Genomic DNA, 20,330 nt, shown 5'->3' on the forward strand with positions numbered 1-20,330 from the left:
CAGAATAGAATGGGAAAGTAAAAGTAACTAGAAACAAAGGTAAAATTAACCGTTTTAATATCACTAGCCAAACTAAGTAATATGAAAAAAGTAAAAGGAGAGCATAGATGGGAGGCAGCATGGTCTAGGGGGTAAGACACTGCAAAATAAAGTCAGGACATAAGGGATCCAGTCCTGGCTCTGCTGCTGAAGTGCTCTGTGACTTTGGGCTGGTCACTTCACCTCTGTTTTCCCTTTCACCTATATGTCTTGTCTGTTTAGATTATAAGATTTTTAGGGGAGGGACTGTCCGCTGTTGTGGGTTTGTACAGTGCATATAACAACTTGGCCCTGTCTCAGTTGGGACTTACAGGTTAACCTAAGGCATTGCTGTTAACAGTATGAGGATTTTAATTTTGTTATCATCTTGCCATATCCCTTTAATAAAGATGTTTTTAAGCCTTGGCCTCTGCAAAAGTGGAGACCCCTGGAAGTCCGTGGGGCTGTGGGAATCCCTGCACTCGAGATAATCTTGCACTTTGCCCTCCAACGATCCTTACAATCAGGGGAACATCTAGCTAGATGCATTTACAGGTATCTTTTAGTTCATTTAAGCAGGGGTTCTGAAAGTGATCGTGGCTGAATAGAGTGAATAGATTGTGCGATCACAGAGATAAGGGGGTGAATAGTAAGTACCGACTTTCCAGTTCTTGCCCCCAGGGCAGGGTTTGAATTTAATTAATAGATAGATACCTTAGGGTGGGGAATCCATTGTCATGTATGTACATAGGAATGGGCACACTCAAAATACGAGGACAAGTGAGAAAGTGATTATGCCAAAGGTAAAACTTATCCTCTCTGCAGGTGCCCTCAAGAGTCACAGGAGTACGTCAGCAAGCCAGGGCTGGTTCAGCAACTGCGTGTGAAATCCAAATCTGGCTGAGCGATTTCTGATTTTAACGAGGGACGGAGTGAATTATAATGAAAATGTCCATCTGGTCATGGCGAAGGACAGTCAGGGAGGGTGGCGCAGAGATGTCCAGAGACTGAGCGAGCCTCAGCAAAGAGGGGGGTGGAATGGGGCCCAGAGAGTTGGAGGAGGGGGCGGGATGAGCCAGCAGGGAGGGACGCCCCATCAGAGGGGGGATGAGCCCTCAAGGGGGGGGTCTCTGTGAGGGAGGGGGATGAGCCCCATAAAAGGCGGTCTCGGGCAGCTTCCCTCCTGTCCCACACAAGGCAAAGCCCGCCGCTGTCTAGCGTGCTGGGGGAGGGGAAGGGCTTAGGAGGGAGCTGGCCCTCCCTGTGCCGGCCCCTCCTGGGGTAGGATCCGGGCGGGGTTGGAGCTGTCGGCTCCTCCTCGCCAATCGCTGGGCTTTGGGGTTAGTTTCGGAGAGTGGAGCCGGGGGCGGCGGCAGCGGCGGCGGGGAGAGCGGGTCACCGAGGAGACAAAGCGGCGGCGCTGGGGCTGAGCGGGGGCGGACGCCAGGGCCCGGCGGGGATCCGGCAGAGTGCGGCGCAGGCCGGGCTCCTCTTCGCAACAGGTTCCCAGCTCTGCCCGGCCCCCTGTGCGCTGCGGCGAGCACCGCAGGCCGCTCCGCCTCCCCAGGCCCCGGCCAGTGGTCTCCTCGGTCTCGGGCGGGGCGCCCCGGCACCATCCGCCTCCATGCGGTTCGGCTCCAAGATGATGCCGGTGAGTCCGGGGTCCCGGCCGGAAAGAGCGCGGGGGGGCAGAAAGCGGACTCGGGGGGTGCGTGGGCGAGCAGGGCGGGTAAGGGGGACACGTGGGGCTGGCGCTGGGGCTGGACTCTGCTCCCATCCCGTATTGTTCAGTCTCCGGGGTGCCGCGATCAGCGAATGTGACTCGTTGGCCCCAACGTGGGCTGGGGCCAAGCGTGGGCAGAGCCAGGCCAGAGGGAGTTTCGTGGAGAAAGTTGGAAGGGGGGGAAGCTCGGGCTCGGACTGGAAATTGCCTTTTGCTCCTGACTCCAGGGTCTCTCGGTACCTCCATGGTAACTTGGCGGTTTTCGGGGAGGGGGGGGATCAGCCGCGTGTACCTCGCCCCCCGGTTCAGTATGTACGATGGGGCGGTGCTGCTTGGAGACAGGTCATTAAATGGAGCTGACTCCTTATCTAGGGAAGGATCTGATAGCGCCAGTAAACATCGGAAGAGAAAATGGATCCTGCCATTGTGGAGGCAGAGACGGAGGAGCTGGGGGAGACCATCAGATTAGCCCTATGCTTGGTCCGAATCTGGGCTGGTTTGTGTGGGGGGATTTTCCTCCCACCTCTAATCTCAATGTTTACAGCTATTCTGCTTGCTCCGGTTTCACGCTGAGATCAGTGTAACGAGCCCTCCGGGGGAGAAGAGCGAACCTTGTAGGGAAAAGTGCCCCCCAGGTTAGGATCAAGTGTCAGTAGTCTCTTGGCCTCTCAAAGGCCATGATCAACTGTCTTAATGTTTTTGGTCTTTTGGCCTCGAGATGAAAACCTTGTCTGTGTCTCTTGGACTGGGAAGTAAAAATATTATCTAAGTTATAAGAGCGGCGAGCCCTGATAGGCGCTAGGCTTGCGGGGCAGGGCTTGTTGGGGGCTGCCCAGTGCACTGGGGCATGAACTGCTGGGGAACAGGTAGGTTATTGGTGAAACATTCCACACATTTAAAGGGACAGTGACGGCCTTTGGAGGGAAGGGTTTGCCATACACTTCCCTTACTCCTCCCACCCCCCATTTCTTCTTGCATTAGATAGTTCTCCTGACTTTTTATTAAGGATTTAACCAGCCGCCAGTCTGAATTATCTTCAGATGCACAACAGTCCCTGAACATTGAGTTTGTTTCACTCCGAGAATTATAGACGTTATGGGTGGAACTGGCCTGTTTGGCAAGAGGAGGGACTGAATAAGCTAAATTGTTTTGTTCTCTCTAACTTATTCAGTGTGAGTTTGCAACTTCTATGTAACAAATTCATTAACAATTCTTAGCAAATTAGAGTTCCTAAATTTGTCTAGACACAGACCCCTGCTGCGGCCCTGATATTTTCCACATCCGTTTTCTTTTTTAAAACGCCCAAGCTCCAAGAGGATGAGTGCCCATGTTCATAAAATAAACTGGTTTTGCTTGCTTTCAGGATATTCTCCCATTGACACTGAAGTAAGAATTACCAAGAGACATTTATAGTTTATTAAAGATGTGTCCACACTAGGTAAAAAAGGTGTGTTTTTAATACTTTAAAATTGACCCCTAACAGCTAACTTGTGTTAAAATATGAAGTGCTCTGTCTAACCTATGGTTCTAACATGGGTTTAAAAACTCATCTTTGTTCCTAGTGAAGGCAAGGCCTAAATTGAATACAGCTGAAGCTGAATGAAGGGATGGAAAGGTTTTGCTTTTGGCACAGAACCTCTGACTGTGGGAAGAGGGAGGTCCTTAATCCCCATGTTCCAGTTGGGCCAAGTGAGAAGTAATAGTATCTCTGAATATTTGGTATTAACCAACAATGGTTCATTTGGGGCTCTATTGGTTATTTCTTAAAATGGCAGACTACAAGTAAATAAAATGTGTTGGGAATTCTTGTGCTTAAAACAGTCTCCATTCATGCTTTCCTATAAGTATCTTAGATTGCAGTGTGTATGTGTATTCCATGCATATATAGCCTTGCTCTTTAAGTGCTTGCAAAATCAGGGCCAGCACTATGTGTTATGAGTAACTTTACACAGCTGCATAGACCCACTGAACTCAGTGGGATTATTCATGTATATAATGTTATTCACAAGTGTATTGCAGAATTGGGGAATTGTATTCTTATGATGCAGCATATTGTCAATTTAAAAACACCCTTCCTATCACAAACCCTGGAAGCTGACTGAAACAAATAGGAATCCATAAACAGGAAGAGAATCTCCATTTATAAGGAGATGACACTTGAGTATCTCAGGCTGAGGTGGTTTGCTTGTTCCCGGGAAGCTAATGTCTCTTCTCCCATTCCTATCACTCTTTCCTCCCCCTTGAGGAGGCAATGATGAGGGTTGATTTAGTCCAGCAGACAAATCAAGGCAGGAGTAAGTGACTTTAATTCGTGTAATTAAAGAGACCACAATCAGTATTGGTGTAGTTAAAGTAGTCAGACTTTTTGGAGAATTATATTGTCATCAGCCCCTGGAAATCTGAAGAAAAATAAGCAATGTATATAGTAGCAAGGTCTTAATTCAAAGATAATCATAATTCAGTAAACATTCTGTCACCAGATAGTAAATCTGTACAAGAGACTACCCTTATCAGCTAACTGCCTGTCTTTGAAGATCATCCCAAAGTATCCCCAAACAATTCTGTTCCTTCTTTATTTGAATGCCACCTCCATTTAAAATCTAGTTCTGTCTGTCCTTTCAGTGGTTGGTTGAGACAAGTGCCAGTGCATGAATTGCTGTAGGTGCTCAGACTTCCATTGCATGATGACACAAATGTTGGTCATTCTGTTTTAAATTAATAAAATAAAGGATCCCTGTAACCTTTACCATACCGTGTTTACTACATAAAGTAATGGATCAGTTTAAATTAGAACGGGTTAAGTGACTTAATTCTAGAGTGCAAATATAGTGGATTTAGAACTCAGCATTTTTAAAGGTTATAACATATTTTGTTGCTCTACAGGCTCTCATTTCTAATAATTACATTAATCCGGGGGCATGTAGGAGGAGATTTTAAAAGACACAAAGAGCAGTTAGTGGCCCACTGTGAATTGGTGCCTAAACAGCCCCTTGAAAATCTCCTCTGTAGTGTAAACACTCTGAATGGATAGGAACAGAAACGAACTGGATCCCAAATAGTGCTAAAAACACTTGGGAGCATAAATAATAGCAAACCTTAAAACAATCTCTTGCACTTTTTTGCAGCTTCTTTTATCCGATCGCCCTTTTGATGACTAACACTGTTTTGTACCAGCAAAAATCATATTTAAATGATGAGAGTTTGGAGTCTGTTTAAAAGAGTATTATTTAACATCTGTCTAAATGTATAGCAACCAGGAATGACATTGAACCAAAATGTACCAAGCGTGACACTTTAGGAGAGTGATCTCCTTCTTGGTGTGATGGTGGGACTCTTATGGGCATAAATATCTTCATCCATGCTGCTGAGTGAGAAATAAGAAGGTGATCCTTAAGCATCTTCCAGCCCCTTCTTCCCCACCCCCCTTTTTTAATTCCTTTTATGGTAACTTTTATATTTTCCTCTGCTTCTTCCTTCCACAATAAAACAATCTGACCGAACCCCCTGGCACCACTCTCATACTCTCTTCTGCCCCAGCCAGTGCAATGCATACATAGCAAGAGTATAATGAATTACCTCTGCGTACTGGTAAACTGATGGCACCTTAGAAATGCATGCAGAAGTAGTGACAGGGTTAAAGTCAGAGAATTAAATGATCCATATAAAATTGTCTCACCTTCCATCTGTTGAAGGCCTGTGGGAGTGCAATTTGTACTGTTGTGTTGCGATGAAGAGCTAGCACATTTTCTAAAATAGCATATCTTTCTGCAACATAATTGGTCCCCTTTGCGTGTTTTGCATTCTTACCGTAAAAATGAGTAGATGTTAGGAAATAACATGCGTCATTATGTATACTGGATAAATAGCTTTGCTGAAGGGGTGGGCGGTTTCACAGATGGAGCTAATGCAGAGACTGTTATAGGCAGAGGCTTCAATTCAGTCTGAAATTCTTGTTGGTCATAATAGCTCTAAGGTCTGGATCTACAAATGGGCTTAGGTGTTGCGATGCAGAGCATTGCAGTGACCAACATTTAGGCACCCAGACAATCTCAGGAACAACGCTGATCCACAAATCCCGAGTTAGGCGCTAGGCTCCCTATATGATAAATGGAGGAGAGAGGTGCCTCGGAATGTGCTCTATAGAAGCCTACATGCTAGATGGGGAGTTGGCTAAGATAGCCAGTGGGAGATGCCAGTGAGAAGAGTGTGTCCAAATGCCTACCCTTCTCATGGAGATAGGCGCCTTTGCTGCAACCCAGACTTGGGCACCTATGATCTACAACTGCGAATCCCTCTCCTGGACTGAAGTTGCTTAGCAGCCAAAGTTGTTTCTGTGAGAATGAGCCAAGTGCCTGCCTCACTCAGTGCAAAATAGAGGAAGAGGTGGTGCACAGAGAAGGCAATGCCCCTGCCTGCCTTGTAAGTTTTAGCCCAGTGGTTAGAGCACTTACCTGGGATGTGGGAGACCATTCTCCCCTCTGTGTGAGGGGAACAAAGGATTGAACAGGCTCTCCCACACTTCTCAGAGTGCTCTAACCACTGGGCTGTGGGGTATCTTGATGTAGATTGCCCTCAGTCTCTCCTCTTGAAGCTGTTCTAGACTTTAATTATTTAAAGTCTTTGGAGAAAGAGGACGAGACCCTGCATCGCCTACCTCCTAGTGGTTAGGGCTTCCACCTGGGTTACAGAGTCATTCTCACTCTCGACAAATAACTCTTTAATTATTTATCCACAGTGGAACACCTTCAGCAGAACAGGCTGAGTGCCCTCACCACAGAGTATGTCATAGCCCAGTGGTTAGAGCACTCTAAAGAAGTAAACATTCAAGGGCCCTTTGGATGTTCCATTGAATAGTAACATAGGAATTACCACACTGAATCAGATCAGTGATCCATCTAGTGCAGTTTTCTTTGACTAAAATACTTCAATTATATTAAAACCAGATTTTCTCATAACTACTTGGGATTTACAGACCCATGCATCTTCAGTAAGTATTCACTACCTTAATGTTAGATAAGGGGAAAAAAATGTCTGTCTACAGTATGATGCAGATAAACAGTTGTTTTTGTTCACCCTGAACCACCTTTCTTCCTCTGTGTGTTGCTTATTTAGGCGCCAGTCCTGCAACAGGATCCACGCAGCCAGACCTCTGTGTCTGTGACACCCAGTTGACTTCAGCTTGAATTTGATTATCAGATTGGGGTTTATATTATAAGCACCCCAGGTTAGGAGCTTTGCCTCCTAATTTGTTTAAGGGCTTGGTATACATTGGATAACTATTAAATATAATTCTGGACATTTTAGCCAAAGCAAGTCACTTAGTAATGTTACCAAAATATTATTTCATAAAATCATTTAATACATGGTATTCAGGGTCTTAACTTCAGGGATATTTAGCATAGAATGCTGAATAATTCTGAGAACATGTTTTGCTGGTCTTTTCTCTACAGTGCCTTGGGTGTGCATCACATTTTACAGACCAGGAGCTGTTGTGATTTGTTGTTGTGAATCATGACAGTAAATAATGTCTCACTAGGTTTCCTGTACTCCTATAGTTCAGCAGTTTTTTTGTTAAAACAATGGGCTTTTTTTGTCTATTGATCAATAACTTCCTATTCAATTTGTGAAACAATTTTAAAATAAAACTTATTTCTGTGTTGTCCCTCTTTACAAACAACCCCATTCTCCCAGAAAAAATTCACCTGAAATCTGTATTTTATAGTACATTACAATTTGTTCAGTATGTCAGTTTCTTTAAGTGCTTTCATCACAAATGATCTGTATTCCCCCTTCCCCCCGACACTAGATCAGTCTGTGCAAGTCCTGGGAAATCACTTATTATGGTTTTGCTCCTGATCCGTCTATTCATCAGTAATTCAGACTGTGAATGCCTTGTGGGTTTCCTGTTACTGTTGCATGGGTCAATCCACAGGAGGATCAGATGGGGAGAGGTGGGGATGGACACTTCATATAAAACATTTCCTTTCCCCTGTGGCTGTTACCAGATGGGATCTCTGCTTTATTAATGAAGGGCCTGTCTGAAGAGCTGTATGCTAGATTAATTTGCATGGAGGTCAACGGAGTTTTAATAGAGGCAGGTACAATGGAGATAACATATTTGTTGGTTTATCCTCATTCTGGTGTCTTAAAGTGGCACTGTGCTCAGTGTTCATTTCAAATTGATGATGATAAGTTGGCTTTAAAATGCTTTCCAGGTTTACCAGCTCTCCTTGTTAGCAATCTGCCTGGGGGGTCTCCCTGCCCCCACAATGCATGCCACTGGGCTTGCTGAGTTTGTTCAATAGGGACAGGGTCTTGTCTCTTTCAAAGGGAGGCCCTGTGAATAAGGAGGTGGGACTCACTGCAAAAATGACTTGGTTAGAGTGGCTTTCTTGGCTTGGCTGTTATAGCATCAGGAGGAAGGGGAGTAACTTTATTTCCTCACATCTGTGACCTCCCTGGGGAAGAGGTTGGAGGGTTCCCTTGTTATCCTGGGAATGTACACAAATGTCAGTTCTAGTATCAAAGAGAGGGTTATTTAATACTCTGGAAGGTGCTCACATTCTTGAGGTCACGAGCGAATTAAGCCATCCTGCTCTTCGCTCTTTCACAGCATTACTGTCTTAAAACCCTGTTTTAACTCTCCTTACTCACTTTTTGCTCAGGTAAACCTCTTTCCGAACTTAGTTTTGCCTGAGTAAGAGATGATTAAGGAGCTTGAGGCAGGGTCTTTTGTTTGACGTCAAGATGGTATAGTGTATAAAGGTCAACAGAGTTCTTTGGTGTCATGTGAAATAGTCCTATTTTTATATGATGCTCAACTGTTTGAGAAAATGCCAAACTTTTGGAATGTGGGAGAATTGCAGATGGTGTGGAATAGCTAGTTCTGTCACTTGGATGAGAATTTTAGGCGAATGATGCTCTTGCTCTAATCCATGAGGATTCCTTGTTACCAGAAATATTCAAAGGTAGAAACCAATTCCCATCATGCTGTTAATCACTGATGTTTTTGTTGTTGTTAGTCCTGTAATCAGGTTAAAATTAGTAACACCAATGACATCACCACTTGTTGCATAGTTACTAATAGTGCTACAGTTACGTTTAGTGCAAAGCCAGTTTTGCACATGTGTCTAGAAATCTCCAGTTTCTGTTTTAGTGATGTTAGTATCAAGAATGTTTTCTTTATGTGGCAACTGGATATAACTCATCATTCCTCACTCCCTCTTCTATTTTTATCAGTCTGAGGTAGGTATGCCAGGTATTTGAGTAGATACTTCTGTATCCATTTGTTCTACATTACGGAACCACCCACGGTATAGGTTCTAACGCTGATTAGCAGGAAGAGGTCCTTTTGATAGAGGGTTGTGCGTGTAGGTGACTCAACTAGGCTGAGGTAAGTGTGTTGTGGGAGCCATTTAAGAAAGAAGAGAAAATTTTCCTTGATTTTTTTGTTGGTGGTGGTGGTGGTTGTTGTCTCCGTTTTAATACTTACAACATCAATTTTATGAGAATAAAACATACGTGAATGGATTTAGCCTGCTCTTCCCCCAGTGTTTTAGAACAGTTACTAGGCACTTTTTAAAAACGTTTTTTGATAACGTGAAACTGATGTGGAAAAGTTTCTGTGGGAGCGATCCAGTTAGATTATACTGTATAGTGTCTGAAATTCAATAAATAATAGGGATGCTCTCCCATCCAAAGGCTTGAAAAGCTTCTGATATGTTAATGTTCTGAGTTGTTCGGTGCAGTTGTTTGAGTTGTTAGTTTATTTAGCACTCTTTGCTGTGGATCAAGGAGTTGTAGAAAGGGAAATTTAAGATAGAAGAGCTAAGTGACTTGCCCAGGATCATGCAGCAAGTCAGTGGAAGAGCTGGGAATAGATCTCTCAGTTGCTGACTCCTGCTCCTGGGAGTCCTACTAACTGGGACACTCATGATGTCAGTTTCCTTTTTTTGGCCACACACAAGTATCACTAAATGTCATTGTCTGACATAATCGTATCATCTCTATGCACACTACAGCAGGGTTTTCTGGTGTTGATATACGGATGCTAGGGGAACCTTGAGCCGGTTGTGTTCTGGACTGTGCCTCTGAGCAGATTTGGACTGTGACTGACTGGGTGGGGCTGAAAAGAGGTTTAAAATCAGCTTTCTACTGCGTGCTCCCCTTACGCTCCTCCTTTAATACATTCAACCTTGTAGCTAGTTCTCATACTTTTGAGATCCATTTAAAATGGCACATCTTTGTTTTATCAAGTTTAAGAATTTTTCTTCAGCCTTGATTCTTCAATTCTGTGAGGTTAACTACTAAGCACATAATTTATATTTAAATTTAGACTCTTACTCTGTTTTGCTGTAGTAGTGCAAAACTAAATTTAACAGTTCTCTTGAGCTGAGTTTTAAGGGAGAGTTTCTGGAATTATCTGTCAGTTTCTTGGTGCCAGGGTACCTACTGTGTTTAAGCAATGAGGTTGTGTTTGTGTTTCTTTACAGATATATCATCAAATGAGCTTTGTTTGTTTTTAATACATTGCTTTGTCACTCCATTCCCTCTGTTTTTACCTTGGGTGGAGATTCTCAATATTACTCTCTGAAACAATCCTTGTGTGAAAAATTTTTCACTAGCTGCACTTCATTACTGTGCCACTCTTGACAAACCTATTTTGGTGAACAGAGGATATGAAAGTAGTAATTAGCTCTAAGCAGGTCTTAATCTGAAGATCTCAAAGCACTTTGTGAACAGTTGGGGTGGGGTGTGGAAGGAGTAAGTGCTATTATCACTTTACAGGTGGTGCAGCTGAGGTAGAGACCATAGAGGGCGCTGTCAATTTGAAAATTCCACTTCCATATAAAAACTTTGCGCCTATTGCTACAAATAGTGTCTAAAATCATTATAACTGAAAGATTAGAGAGAAATCTTTTAGTTTGTTTACACTGTGTATTTGCCAGCTCCTTGTCTGTCAGTTTCACTAGTTTGTTGATCATGCCCACCCCTTCCCAGGCCCGAGAAGGAGGTGTTCACCTGTACCGGCAGAAGCAGATCTGAAACTGAAAGAGAACAGGCAATAAGCAGGCTTTGCTCAGAGAAAGGAAAGGGAGAAGTGTTGCTCTCAGGTCCAAAAGACACATCAAAAGAACAACAAATACTCCTGGGGGAATTCTGCACCACTGCGCATGCGCAGAATTTGTCCCTTCAGATTTCTTTGCTCCCATGCAGAAAAATGACTTTCTGACAGGATAGCCACAAGAGCAGTCATTTGACCCTCCCCAGCAGTATGTTTCAGGCAGCCAGGTAAATCACTATGGGGCAGGAGGCATGACTGGGGAAAGACCCAGCTGGTGGCTCCTACCCTTGCGGTAGGCTCAGCTGCTAGTCCCGGCTGGGCTGGGAAGGATGCTGCACGGCATCCGGGGCCAGGTCAGACCCTCCCACAGCTGCAGGAAGCTCTGCAAACTCCTTCCCCTCCTCCCACCGCTTTCTGTACCCATTGCTCCTCAGCTGCAGGGGGAGGGATTACTGTACAGGAAGCTGCTCCCCCATCTGCCCAACCCCCACACACTCAGAACCCCCTCCCGATGAGCCCCATTGCCCCTGGACCACCCCAATGAGCCATCCGCACCTGGATTCCCACCCTGCCGAGCTCCAACCAGCTGCACCTGGATCCCCGCCCCACTCCCCCAGCATCTGGACACCCCCCCCCTCCAAGCCCCTCACACGCAGACCCCCTGGCGAGCTCCATCCTATCGCACAGCTACACTCCCCCACTGAGCCTCAACCACCTTCACCTGGACCCCTCTGCAGAGTCCCATTACTGTTGCACCCAGAACCCCGCAACGAGTCCCTGTGTATCCAGAGCGCTGCCCGCACCCAGATTGCCCCATACAGAACCATCTCTACCCACACCTGGATCCCCCCACACTAAGCCCCTCCACTCATGGATCCTGCCTTGCTGAGCCTACCTGTTGCACCTGGCACAGCAGGGCAGGGCCCTGGGATGTTTCTGGGACAGGCTCTGTCCTTGTGCTGTGTCAGGGTTGGGTGCAGCCTCACTGCTGAGTCCATGTCCTGGAGAGGAGCTACACAGTGATCTCCCACCTCTGTGCAGCCAGTAGCCTGTGCTCCCCAATGTCATGCTGGAGCCTCCACATTTATTTGACAAAATTTGCAGAATTGTAATTTTTTTGGCGCAGAAGGGCCTCAGGAGTAAAGAAAGCAGCAGGAATTTGTCCTGACATTCAATAAAGGACTTTTTTTTTTTTTTTCACAATCTATTTAGAGGGTGCTCCAATGGAAAATTGATTGATTTAAAAATAGATTAATACATTTACAAAAATTCAAATTGTGTCCCTTTTAAGTGGCTATCCCATTGTCACAAAACATGTCATAGGCAGAGCTTGGAAAGAGAACTGTGGTCTCCTGATTTCCTGTCCAGTGTTCTGGTAAATGGTCTGATTTCCTTTGTCTTTGAAATCATTTTAGATTTTTCTTTTTTTTTTTTTTTTTTTAAATATAGCTGAAATGTGGGTGTTGGAAGGGGTTGTGTTTCACTGTAGCTCATGGAGGAGAGGCTAACAGATTTTTGGACCTTGCTACTGCTTGTGTAGTGAGTAGCATGTTTTAAACATTAAAAGTAGGATTTTCTAAAGCACTCTGCATTGGCCTTATTCTGCTCTAATTGCTGTCATTTTTTAAAATGTTTAAGAAGCTTCATTTAAAATGAAATTAAAATGCAGAGCCCCCCCGCACCGATGGCCAGGACCGGGCAGCGTGAGTGCCACTGAAAATGAGCTCGTGTGCCGCCTTTGGTACATGTGCCATAGGTTGCCTACCCCTGGGCTAGAGTATGCCAACACTGGGTGCTTTTGAGTTGTACCCTGAATCTTTGTTTTTGTAAATGAAAATTTATTTGCTACACATTCTACTTTTATAATAAGCCCAATAGTGTCTCCCATATAACTCTCTTGCTGCAGTTGTTGTTTAGGTTTAAGTGAAAGGACTAGACTTAAAACACCCCCCAAAATTTAACAGTAAGCTTTTGCTACTTGCATTAGAAACAGGTGATAAATTCACCTGTTCTAGGGAAATTTTTCCCCATAGTCACCTGACCTTGCTATGATTTATGGGCTAGAGTTACATGTGATTTTGGGTTATGGGTATTCCTGTTGCTTGAGGCAGAAGTATCAGTCATCTTTTCTTATCAGTGTGATTTCTAAGTGCGAGGTGGAAAAGAGAAGAGTAAATATTTTAAACCCTCTGTAGTATCGGGGGCATCAGTTAGCCAGCAACAGGACTGGCTCTAGGCCCCAGCAAAGCAAGCATGTGCTTGGGGTGGCACAATTCTAGGGGTGGCATTCTGACCATCCTTTTTTCCTTGTGCAGTTGTGCTCTCGGAGCTTGGGGTGGCAAATTTTTTGCTTGGGGCGGCAAAAAACCTAGAGCTGGCCCTCGCCAGCAAATAGCAAAGTGTGTGTGGTGCAGTTACCACCTCTCCATGATAGTCTGGTCTCCTCAGAGGAAGCATGGGTTAAATGTGCTGCCATCTCACCACTGGGCCTCCTGAAATAAAGTTTATGTACAGATCACAGCTGGTATGGAACCGTATTCGTTTGCTATGGACACTGAGAAACATTTAGCTCCTTTTTTCATTGCGGGAACGTGTGCCTTGAAAGGCCAGTGAGAACAATTGAGTTTTTTACAATAGCATCCCGCAGGAACTCTTGGAAAGCCTTTCTGCTGGTCAATTGCCATCCGGGAAGGCTGTTGCCATAACAGCACCACTGCTTTCAGTGGGAGTGGCATGGCAGTTGAGCTTCAGGAACAGTTTTTTAAAAAAATAAATACAAAGACTCCTTATGAGTTTGATGTCAGCTGAGAAAAGCAAGACAGTTCAGGCATATGGTTGTTGCTTTCATAACTCCATTCGTTATCCTTAGATGTCATCTGTTCCATGCAGAGTATGTTGCAGTACTTGACAGAGGGAGGAGAGAGGCATCTGCAAACTATTTTGCTTGTGTTGAGTAAGTTAGATCCTTCTATTTTAGAGTGCAATATCTGTTTTTAGAAATGGGGGGGGGGGATTGAGTTTGTATGGTTGAAAAGTGTTAATTGCTCTTTGAACCCTGACTGCTTGATAGGACTGAACACAGACTGGGTTGAGCAATGTAGTGTATGCCAGAAGGGGCATATGATCCAGAGGACTGGTCTGTCTGTCTTTCACTGACTTCAGTAGGAGGACTGAGCTCTTATTTAGACAGACTGTACAGTTCAAACAGTGGCTGAAGATCAAACCTTCATGCCATCCGTTTTAGTTAGGCTTTTGTTAAGTGTTAACGATACAAAATGGCTGACTAGTTGTCACTGAGAGGACATGCAGAACTGGTTATTGGACACTTGGGGAACACGTGCAGGAAGGGAGTTCCAAGTATAGATGTCATTGTGAAAAGAGTTGTATATTGTATGTTCTGTCATACAATCTCAGGAATGTGTTAGGGTTTGTTTACACCCAGGTTTTTTTGTACTGATTTAACTAAATCAGTAGAAAAACTAATTTAATCAAATTGGTGCAGCCCCCTAGTGTGGATTCAGTTCTGTTGATATACAGTTTCATTGAAACAAACTATAGCACTATAAGACTCCTTATGCCAGTATATCTGCATCCATACTAGGGGATAACATTAATTTAACTAAATCACTCTTTCTACCAATTTATTTAAAACCATTACAAAACTGCATATAGATAAACCCTTATTCTCTGTATCATATAGCCAGTGTAACTCTTAAAATCTGAAAATAAAACATTTATAAAAGTGCTTTGAAACCGTTACAAACCCCAGTTCACATTAAACATCTGGCTTTCCATACTGATATTACGGACGTGGGAGGTCTGAAAATATAATCACCCTTAAATGATACCCTTGATCTGAGGCATGCTTGGTTGTAAATTCAGATACAAAACTGAAGTACCACAGTTATGTAGGTATAACTTTTGGCTAAATACTTTCACTGAGTACCAAGGCAAAGTGTTCATGTTTTGAAGTTTTATTTGAACTGCTCTTTTCCTAATGTCCTGCTTATGGATAGTCTGGCCTGCATGTTCTGTTGTACATAAACTAATAGAATACATTTTTAATAACCGAGTGCTTCTGAGCTCAAGATTCTTTGTAAACTGCTCAGTTCAAGAGCTGACAATAAAAGGAAGAATGCCTTTTTCTGTTGGTCACATGCATCCCAGTGCTCATATTTGATCCGAATAGGGTAGTTCAAAGTTTTGACTACAGCTTTGGTAAATGGCCCTTTAATGGATTCCTCCCTCTTGTCCTTCCTGGTAGTAGCATAAGTAAAGAACATCAGACTAGGAAACTAATGTGTTTAACAGATTTAAACAATTCTAGATTGACAAACTTCAGAAAATTAATATGGCCAAATTAGATGATGCAGAAAAAGAGACCTTGTGTTGAAGGTAGTATCTAAGCTATAATTATGGATCACTTCTGTTTAGATGTACAGACGCACTTGAAATTTCAAACGAGATCTGCTGGAATACAGAAATTGTCATCTGTGAAGTAGGAGGGGCGCGTTGTGTTCCAATTATAACTGTATTTTTCTAGGGAAATTAAGTCCATGGGTTTTGGTCGCACAGTCTCCAGCTACTTCTCAGTGTTGCTTATGTGGGGGAAGAAAAAACTTAAAATAGCAAAAAATCAGTGTGTTCATCGTGTACTTTCTGTGTTGTGGTGTTCCAAAATCAGACCGTTTTCACTGTTCTCGACCCTTAAAAAAGCTTCCTCTTAACTGTTTCCCTATATTTATAGAAAACAAGTTGTTTTATCTCCTCTGAAAATGGAACATATATCTCTTCAATGAGAATTTAACCTAATTTAGAGAGTAGAGACTACTGTGTCTTTGGGATTAAAGGTCGAGTTCTATTCTCCTGCAATACAATTAAAAGGAAGAAGGGCTGTCCTTTATTTAGAACCAGAATAATCTTAACAATTACAGTATTTCCTACTGTACCACTCCTACCTTGCATCATAACTTCCTTTCTCATGGTTATGGCTAAGTGCCACTGCAATATAAACTGAGCTGTGTGCGCAGTGGCTGAGAAGGAAGGATCATACTTTGTGTATCAGGTGTGGCTGTAGGTAAATATTAAACTTATCTGTACACTTTGAATCTTACCTTATTAAAGTGAACTTCTGAATATGAAAGGAGCCAGGATCATGTGTTTTTCTTCTAGGAAGGCTATTATGTACCCTCTTGTTTACCTTAATCTCTAAATACAGAGTCTGAACTGGCTGACTAGTGAAGACCAGATAGATGTTCTGAAGAACTTGATATGAAAGGAATCCCTTTGTTACTGATACAAACTTGGTGTATCAACTTTAGTTGCTGCCTCTCTCCTGTTAAATTGAGAGCTAGAACTACGTACCAATGTGGAATTCTGTTGATCAGAATATAAAAAACCTGCCATTGTACAAGCTGCCTTTTGCTTAGAAAGTTGCAGTCAAGTCAGCAGAAATGTGAGACATTTTAATAGCTGATTTCTTCATGGCTGGCTTGTGAAGATGAAGCATCAGTGTTTGTGTTTTCCAGGGCTAGGTAAGATCCAAGACTTGTTTATAAAGGAGTTTTTACTTACCTGTAAAAACTCACTCCGGGCTGAAACTCTGGATGCAAGGTCTCTGCCTGGAAGTAGTTACATCTGTATATTTTTCTCTCATACAAATTGCTTTTTCAATTTAATAGCTAAGTGTTCTTATTCACCCTAAAACATTAGCTATTACTGTTTTTGTTTTTTGTACTCTAACTGAAAATAACTCTGTTACCATTTATTTAATTCAGGATATGAATCTGGCTCTTGTAATTCTTCCACCTCCCACACTGTTTTTAAAAGCAGCTACTGCACCTCTGAAATGATGGCTTTCTAGTATACAGCTAAAATGTTCTTCTACATTCTCACTGTACGTGGAATCCATTGGGGGAAGAGGAGGTCCCTGCCTTGAAGAGCTTGCTGTCTAATTTAGATACGATACAAACAGCGCTGAGTATGTGATTCTATTACACATCACTATTAATCTGAAGAATTTCATTTATCAATCTCATTTTGATGGGACATTAAACTGTATACCATGAAATGTCTCTCCAACACCATTTCCTAGTGCTGCTATAAATATCTAGGGAATTAAAACTAGCTTTTTGTGGTTTAAGAATATTAAAGTTAAGTTTGTCTTAAACTCACAAAGCAGAGAAACCTCAGAGTTGAATGCTGAAATGACATCACTTGCTTAGACTGATTCACAATATTAAAATAGTTCATGCTTTTTTATAGAGGGGTAGTGTTCTCATGGGTCTACTGGGTTCTTGTATCTCTGCCAGTTAGTTGTGTGCCTCAGTTTTCCCATCTGTAAAATGAGCAGACTACTTGCTTGCCTGTTTGTGTTGAGGCTTATTGTTTGTAAAGTGCTTGGATGATAGGTGCTATGTAAGTGGAGAGCGTTATTGCCTCTTATACCATTTGTGATGCATTATACTTGGGCAGAACAGGGCTAGGTTAAAGGTTAACCCTGAATTTCATTATTTTTGTAGAGAGACCAGGTGGGTGAGATGATATCTTTTCTTGAATTGACTTGTGTTGGTGAAAGAGACAAGCTCAAAAGCTACTAGGTGTTGAGCATGGTTGTTCCTGTCCCCACCAGGGACCAAAACACGTTTTCCCCCACTCTTGAATGGATATCTGCGGGAGGAGACTGTCTTTAGGTGTCCAAACACAAGAAATTGAACTGAAAGACACATCCAGAAGTAACCTATTTCTATGTCAAAAACTGGTCTCTTTCACCAACACAAGTGGGTCCAACAACAGATATTCCCTTACCCACCTTTTCTCTTTCATATTCTGGGACTATCACATCTACAACAGTGCTACAATTATTTATGCAGGGAATTTAAGGCCCTTAATGAACTCCATATTTGAATATAGTGTTTTATGTGAGATATATAGGTTTTGTGTGTGTATATAGTTTTGTCTTAAGTAGCAGCCTTGCTGCTAGTTAAAGGCTGACAAAGTTTCTGCATAAGAGCTTTGACTAGAACCTGTGTGAAAGTACAGACTGTCCTTTTTACTAAGGTTAATTTCAGGAATTACCTAATCCATGCTGTCAGAGAAGCTGCATAATAATTGAGTTTTCCAGTCAGCACATGCACTTAGGGATTTAAAATATTTGATATAACTGAAGATTTAATTTAAAATATTATGTTGATGCAAAATTATGTAATGGAACTACTTTACAAATTTGAAGATTTTTGCCACCATCTTTTTTAGAGCGTAGAAAAAGGAAAACCCAGGCCCTTAAAAAGGGACCCTGCCAAAGTTAAGAACTTCAGAATGGCCATACTGGGTCAGACCAATGGTCCATCGCTAGCCGAGTTAAGAAGACAAGTGTATTTCTTTTTCCCTTAGTTTCTCCAGTACACTTTAATCACTATAGTAATATCAGAAAACACAGCTGGTTCTCCGCATACCACCATATCTGCTCAGTTGAATGGCCAATAAACTGCGTAATGCAAATATCTTCTTAGCTACTTGAACTTTGGCTTAATACCAGTTAGGAAAATTGATTTTTAAAGTGACAGAGCTGTAGTTTCAGAGTGGTAGCCAAGTTAGTCTGTATCAGCAAAAAGAACGAGGAGTACTTGTGGCACCTTAGACTAACAAATGTATTTGGGCCTAAGCTTTCTTGGGTTTTAGGCCACGAAAGCTTGTGCCCAAATACATTTGTTAGTGTCTCAGGTGCCACAAGTACTCCTCGATCTTAGAGCTGCAGTTAAAACCCTTTGAGGGCATATAGATCTGCATTTAAGCAGAGCTCAGCAACTTTTTTTAAGAAATAGTTATCCACAAATGTTAGAGCTGGGAAACAGTATATATGCTGTATTAAACTACACATAAAAGAGCTTGTCTGAAATGATAGTGTCACTGAATTAAAAAAAAAAAAAATCAGAGGTGAATCTCAGGAAGTTTATGTGGGTGTAATTTGCATGCTGATGAAACAGAAGAGGGTGAAATTTTAAAGTAGGGTGTAGCCTGCTTTAATGTACACCTTCTTACATCCTCTTTCTAATTGCTTGTCCTGCCACACCACCTCCCTTTTCGGCCTCTTCAGTAGGTGTTATGATTCAAATGTAGTGGGTTATATACAGAGAAGATGATGTGTCAATTACATGGATTGGAATCAAATGCTGTAACTCATGATGAGGGGACTAGAAGGTGCAACTTACACCAATTTGGATTCCCTTAGATTTGCCTCTGAATCTGGTCCGTTCTTTTATAGAGATGTGAAAAGTTCTTCTTTATAAATATGTGCTTTGCTTTGCCATCTCAACACTTGCGGGTTGTGCATTTCACTTGCATTTCTAAAGATTCATATGCCTGCTCGAAAAATGGTCTCTGGCTGAAGTGAACGTGCACATGTTAGTCATCCCTTCAGTGTCCTTGATGCATCAGATGAAAGTCTCTCCTTTGCTGGAGGAGCCATAATTGCAAAGTTTATTTTCTAGGCTGGACAATACTGCCAGCTGAAATGTACGGTAAACCATGCAGGAACCTGCATTGCTAGATCTACCACCCATCTCTGGCATCTGGTGAATATGCCACGAGCTACACTGCTAGGATCCAGTGCTTTTACATTTAAAACTCCTTCATAAATCACAAAAAACAAAACAAAATATTCAGTCATGATTGTCCAAGGAGTAGAACAAAATAAATGGCAAATAACACTCTGTACACTCAAGTCCACGTAGGTCCTGTCTATGCTAGAAAATAAGATGATTTTTTGGCACCTGACCGGTCATAATTCTACACATCTTAAACACTGGTGTAGACAAGGCAAAGTGTCCATGATCAGTCCTTTTTAATACTGCCACCACGTGTTGAGCATGGTTGATCCTGTCCCCACTAGTGACCAGAATGCATTCCCCCATATTTAAATGGATATATATGTGGGAGGAGACGGTCTTTAGGTGTCCAAACTAGAAATTGAACTGCAAGACACATCCAGAAGTAACCTATCTCTATCCGAATGGAGGATATTAGCAAAACAGAGAATTTCAGAGGCTGATGTTCAGTGAGGCCCAGCACCTGGAGCTCCCGTTGACTTCAGTTGGAGTTTTGGTGGGTTAACACTTCTGAAAAACAGTCCCCAAAAGGTAAAACAAGATTAAACTTGGCACAGAGCTACTTGCAATTGTCAGAGCTTTCAGCCTCATTGGGTATTGTCTGTAATAGCATTTGAGGATCTGACTCTTCTCCTCCACTTCTTCAGACTGAATGGTTTGGTTTACCTGTTACAAGTCACTTTTCTTTTGTCATAGTAACTCATGCCCATTTGGAGAGGTGGTGTCCAATTTCTTGAGTTTTGGGGCCAAACATATTTCAAGAACAAGGGCTACAGCCAGTATTTTGGGTCAGTCTCTCTGGGCTGTTATGGTCCATTTATGCCAATTATGTTGTGCAGAGCACCCAAACATCCTTTGCTGGTGATTCCCCAGTGGTATGGTGCCAGTTTACTCCACTCCCATGCCTCTCTCCCCACAG

The 20,330-nt window shown here is 42.8% G+C and overlaps 1 protein-coding gene across 6 annotated transcripts in view; it reads left to right on the plus strand.

Annotated features, from left to right (window-relative positions):
• Positions 1-1,341: 1,341 nt before the first annotated feature.
• The window catches only part of TP53BP2 (tumor protein p53 binding protein 2), a 67,192-nt gene continuing 48,203 nt past the window's right edge, over positions 1,342-20,330 (plus strand). Inside the window, exons 1-2 of one of the 6 annotated variants that reach the window (XM_037895655.1) lie at positions 1,342-1,669; positions 3,105-3,188. Coding sequence is in view for 2 of the 6 variants with exons in the window: in XM_037895654.1 (XP_037751582.1) it covers positions 1,643-1,669 (27 nt within the window). In the remaining 4 variants the exon portion in view is untranslated. Of the gene's footprint in view, positions 1,670-1,762; positions 1,989-3,104; positions 3,189-13,588; positions 13,759-20,330 lie in introns of those variants that run through there. The other 5 variants (XM_043543597.1, XM_037895654.1, XM_043543595.1 and 2 more) reach the window with 5 other exon arrangements.

The sequence above is a fragment of the Chelonia mydas genome, chromosome 3, assembly GCF_015237465.2.
Source record: "Chelonia mydas isolate rCheMyd1 chromosome 3, rCheMyd1.pri.v2, whole genome shotgun sequence".
NCBI classification, from domain to species: domain Eukaryota; kingdom Metazoa; phylum Chordata; order Testudines; family Cheloniidae; genus Chelonia; species Chelonia mydas.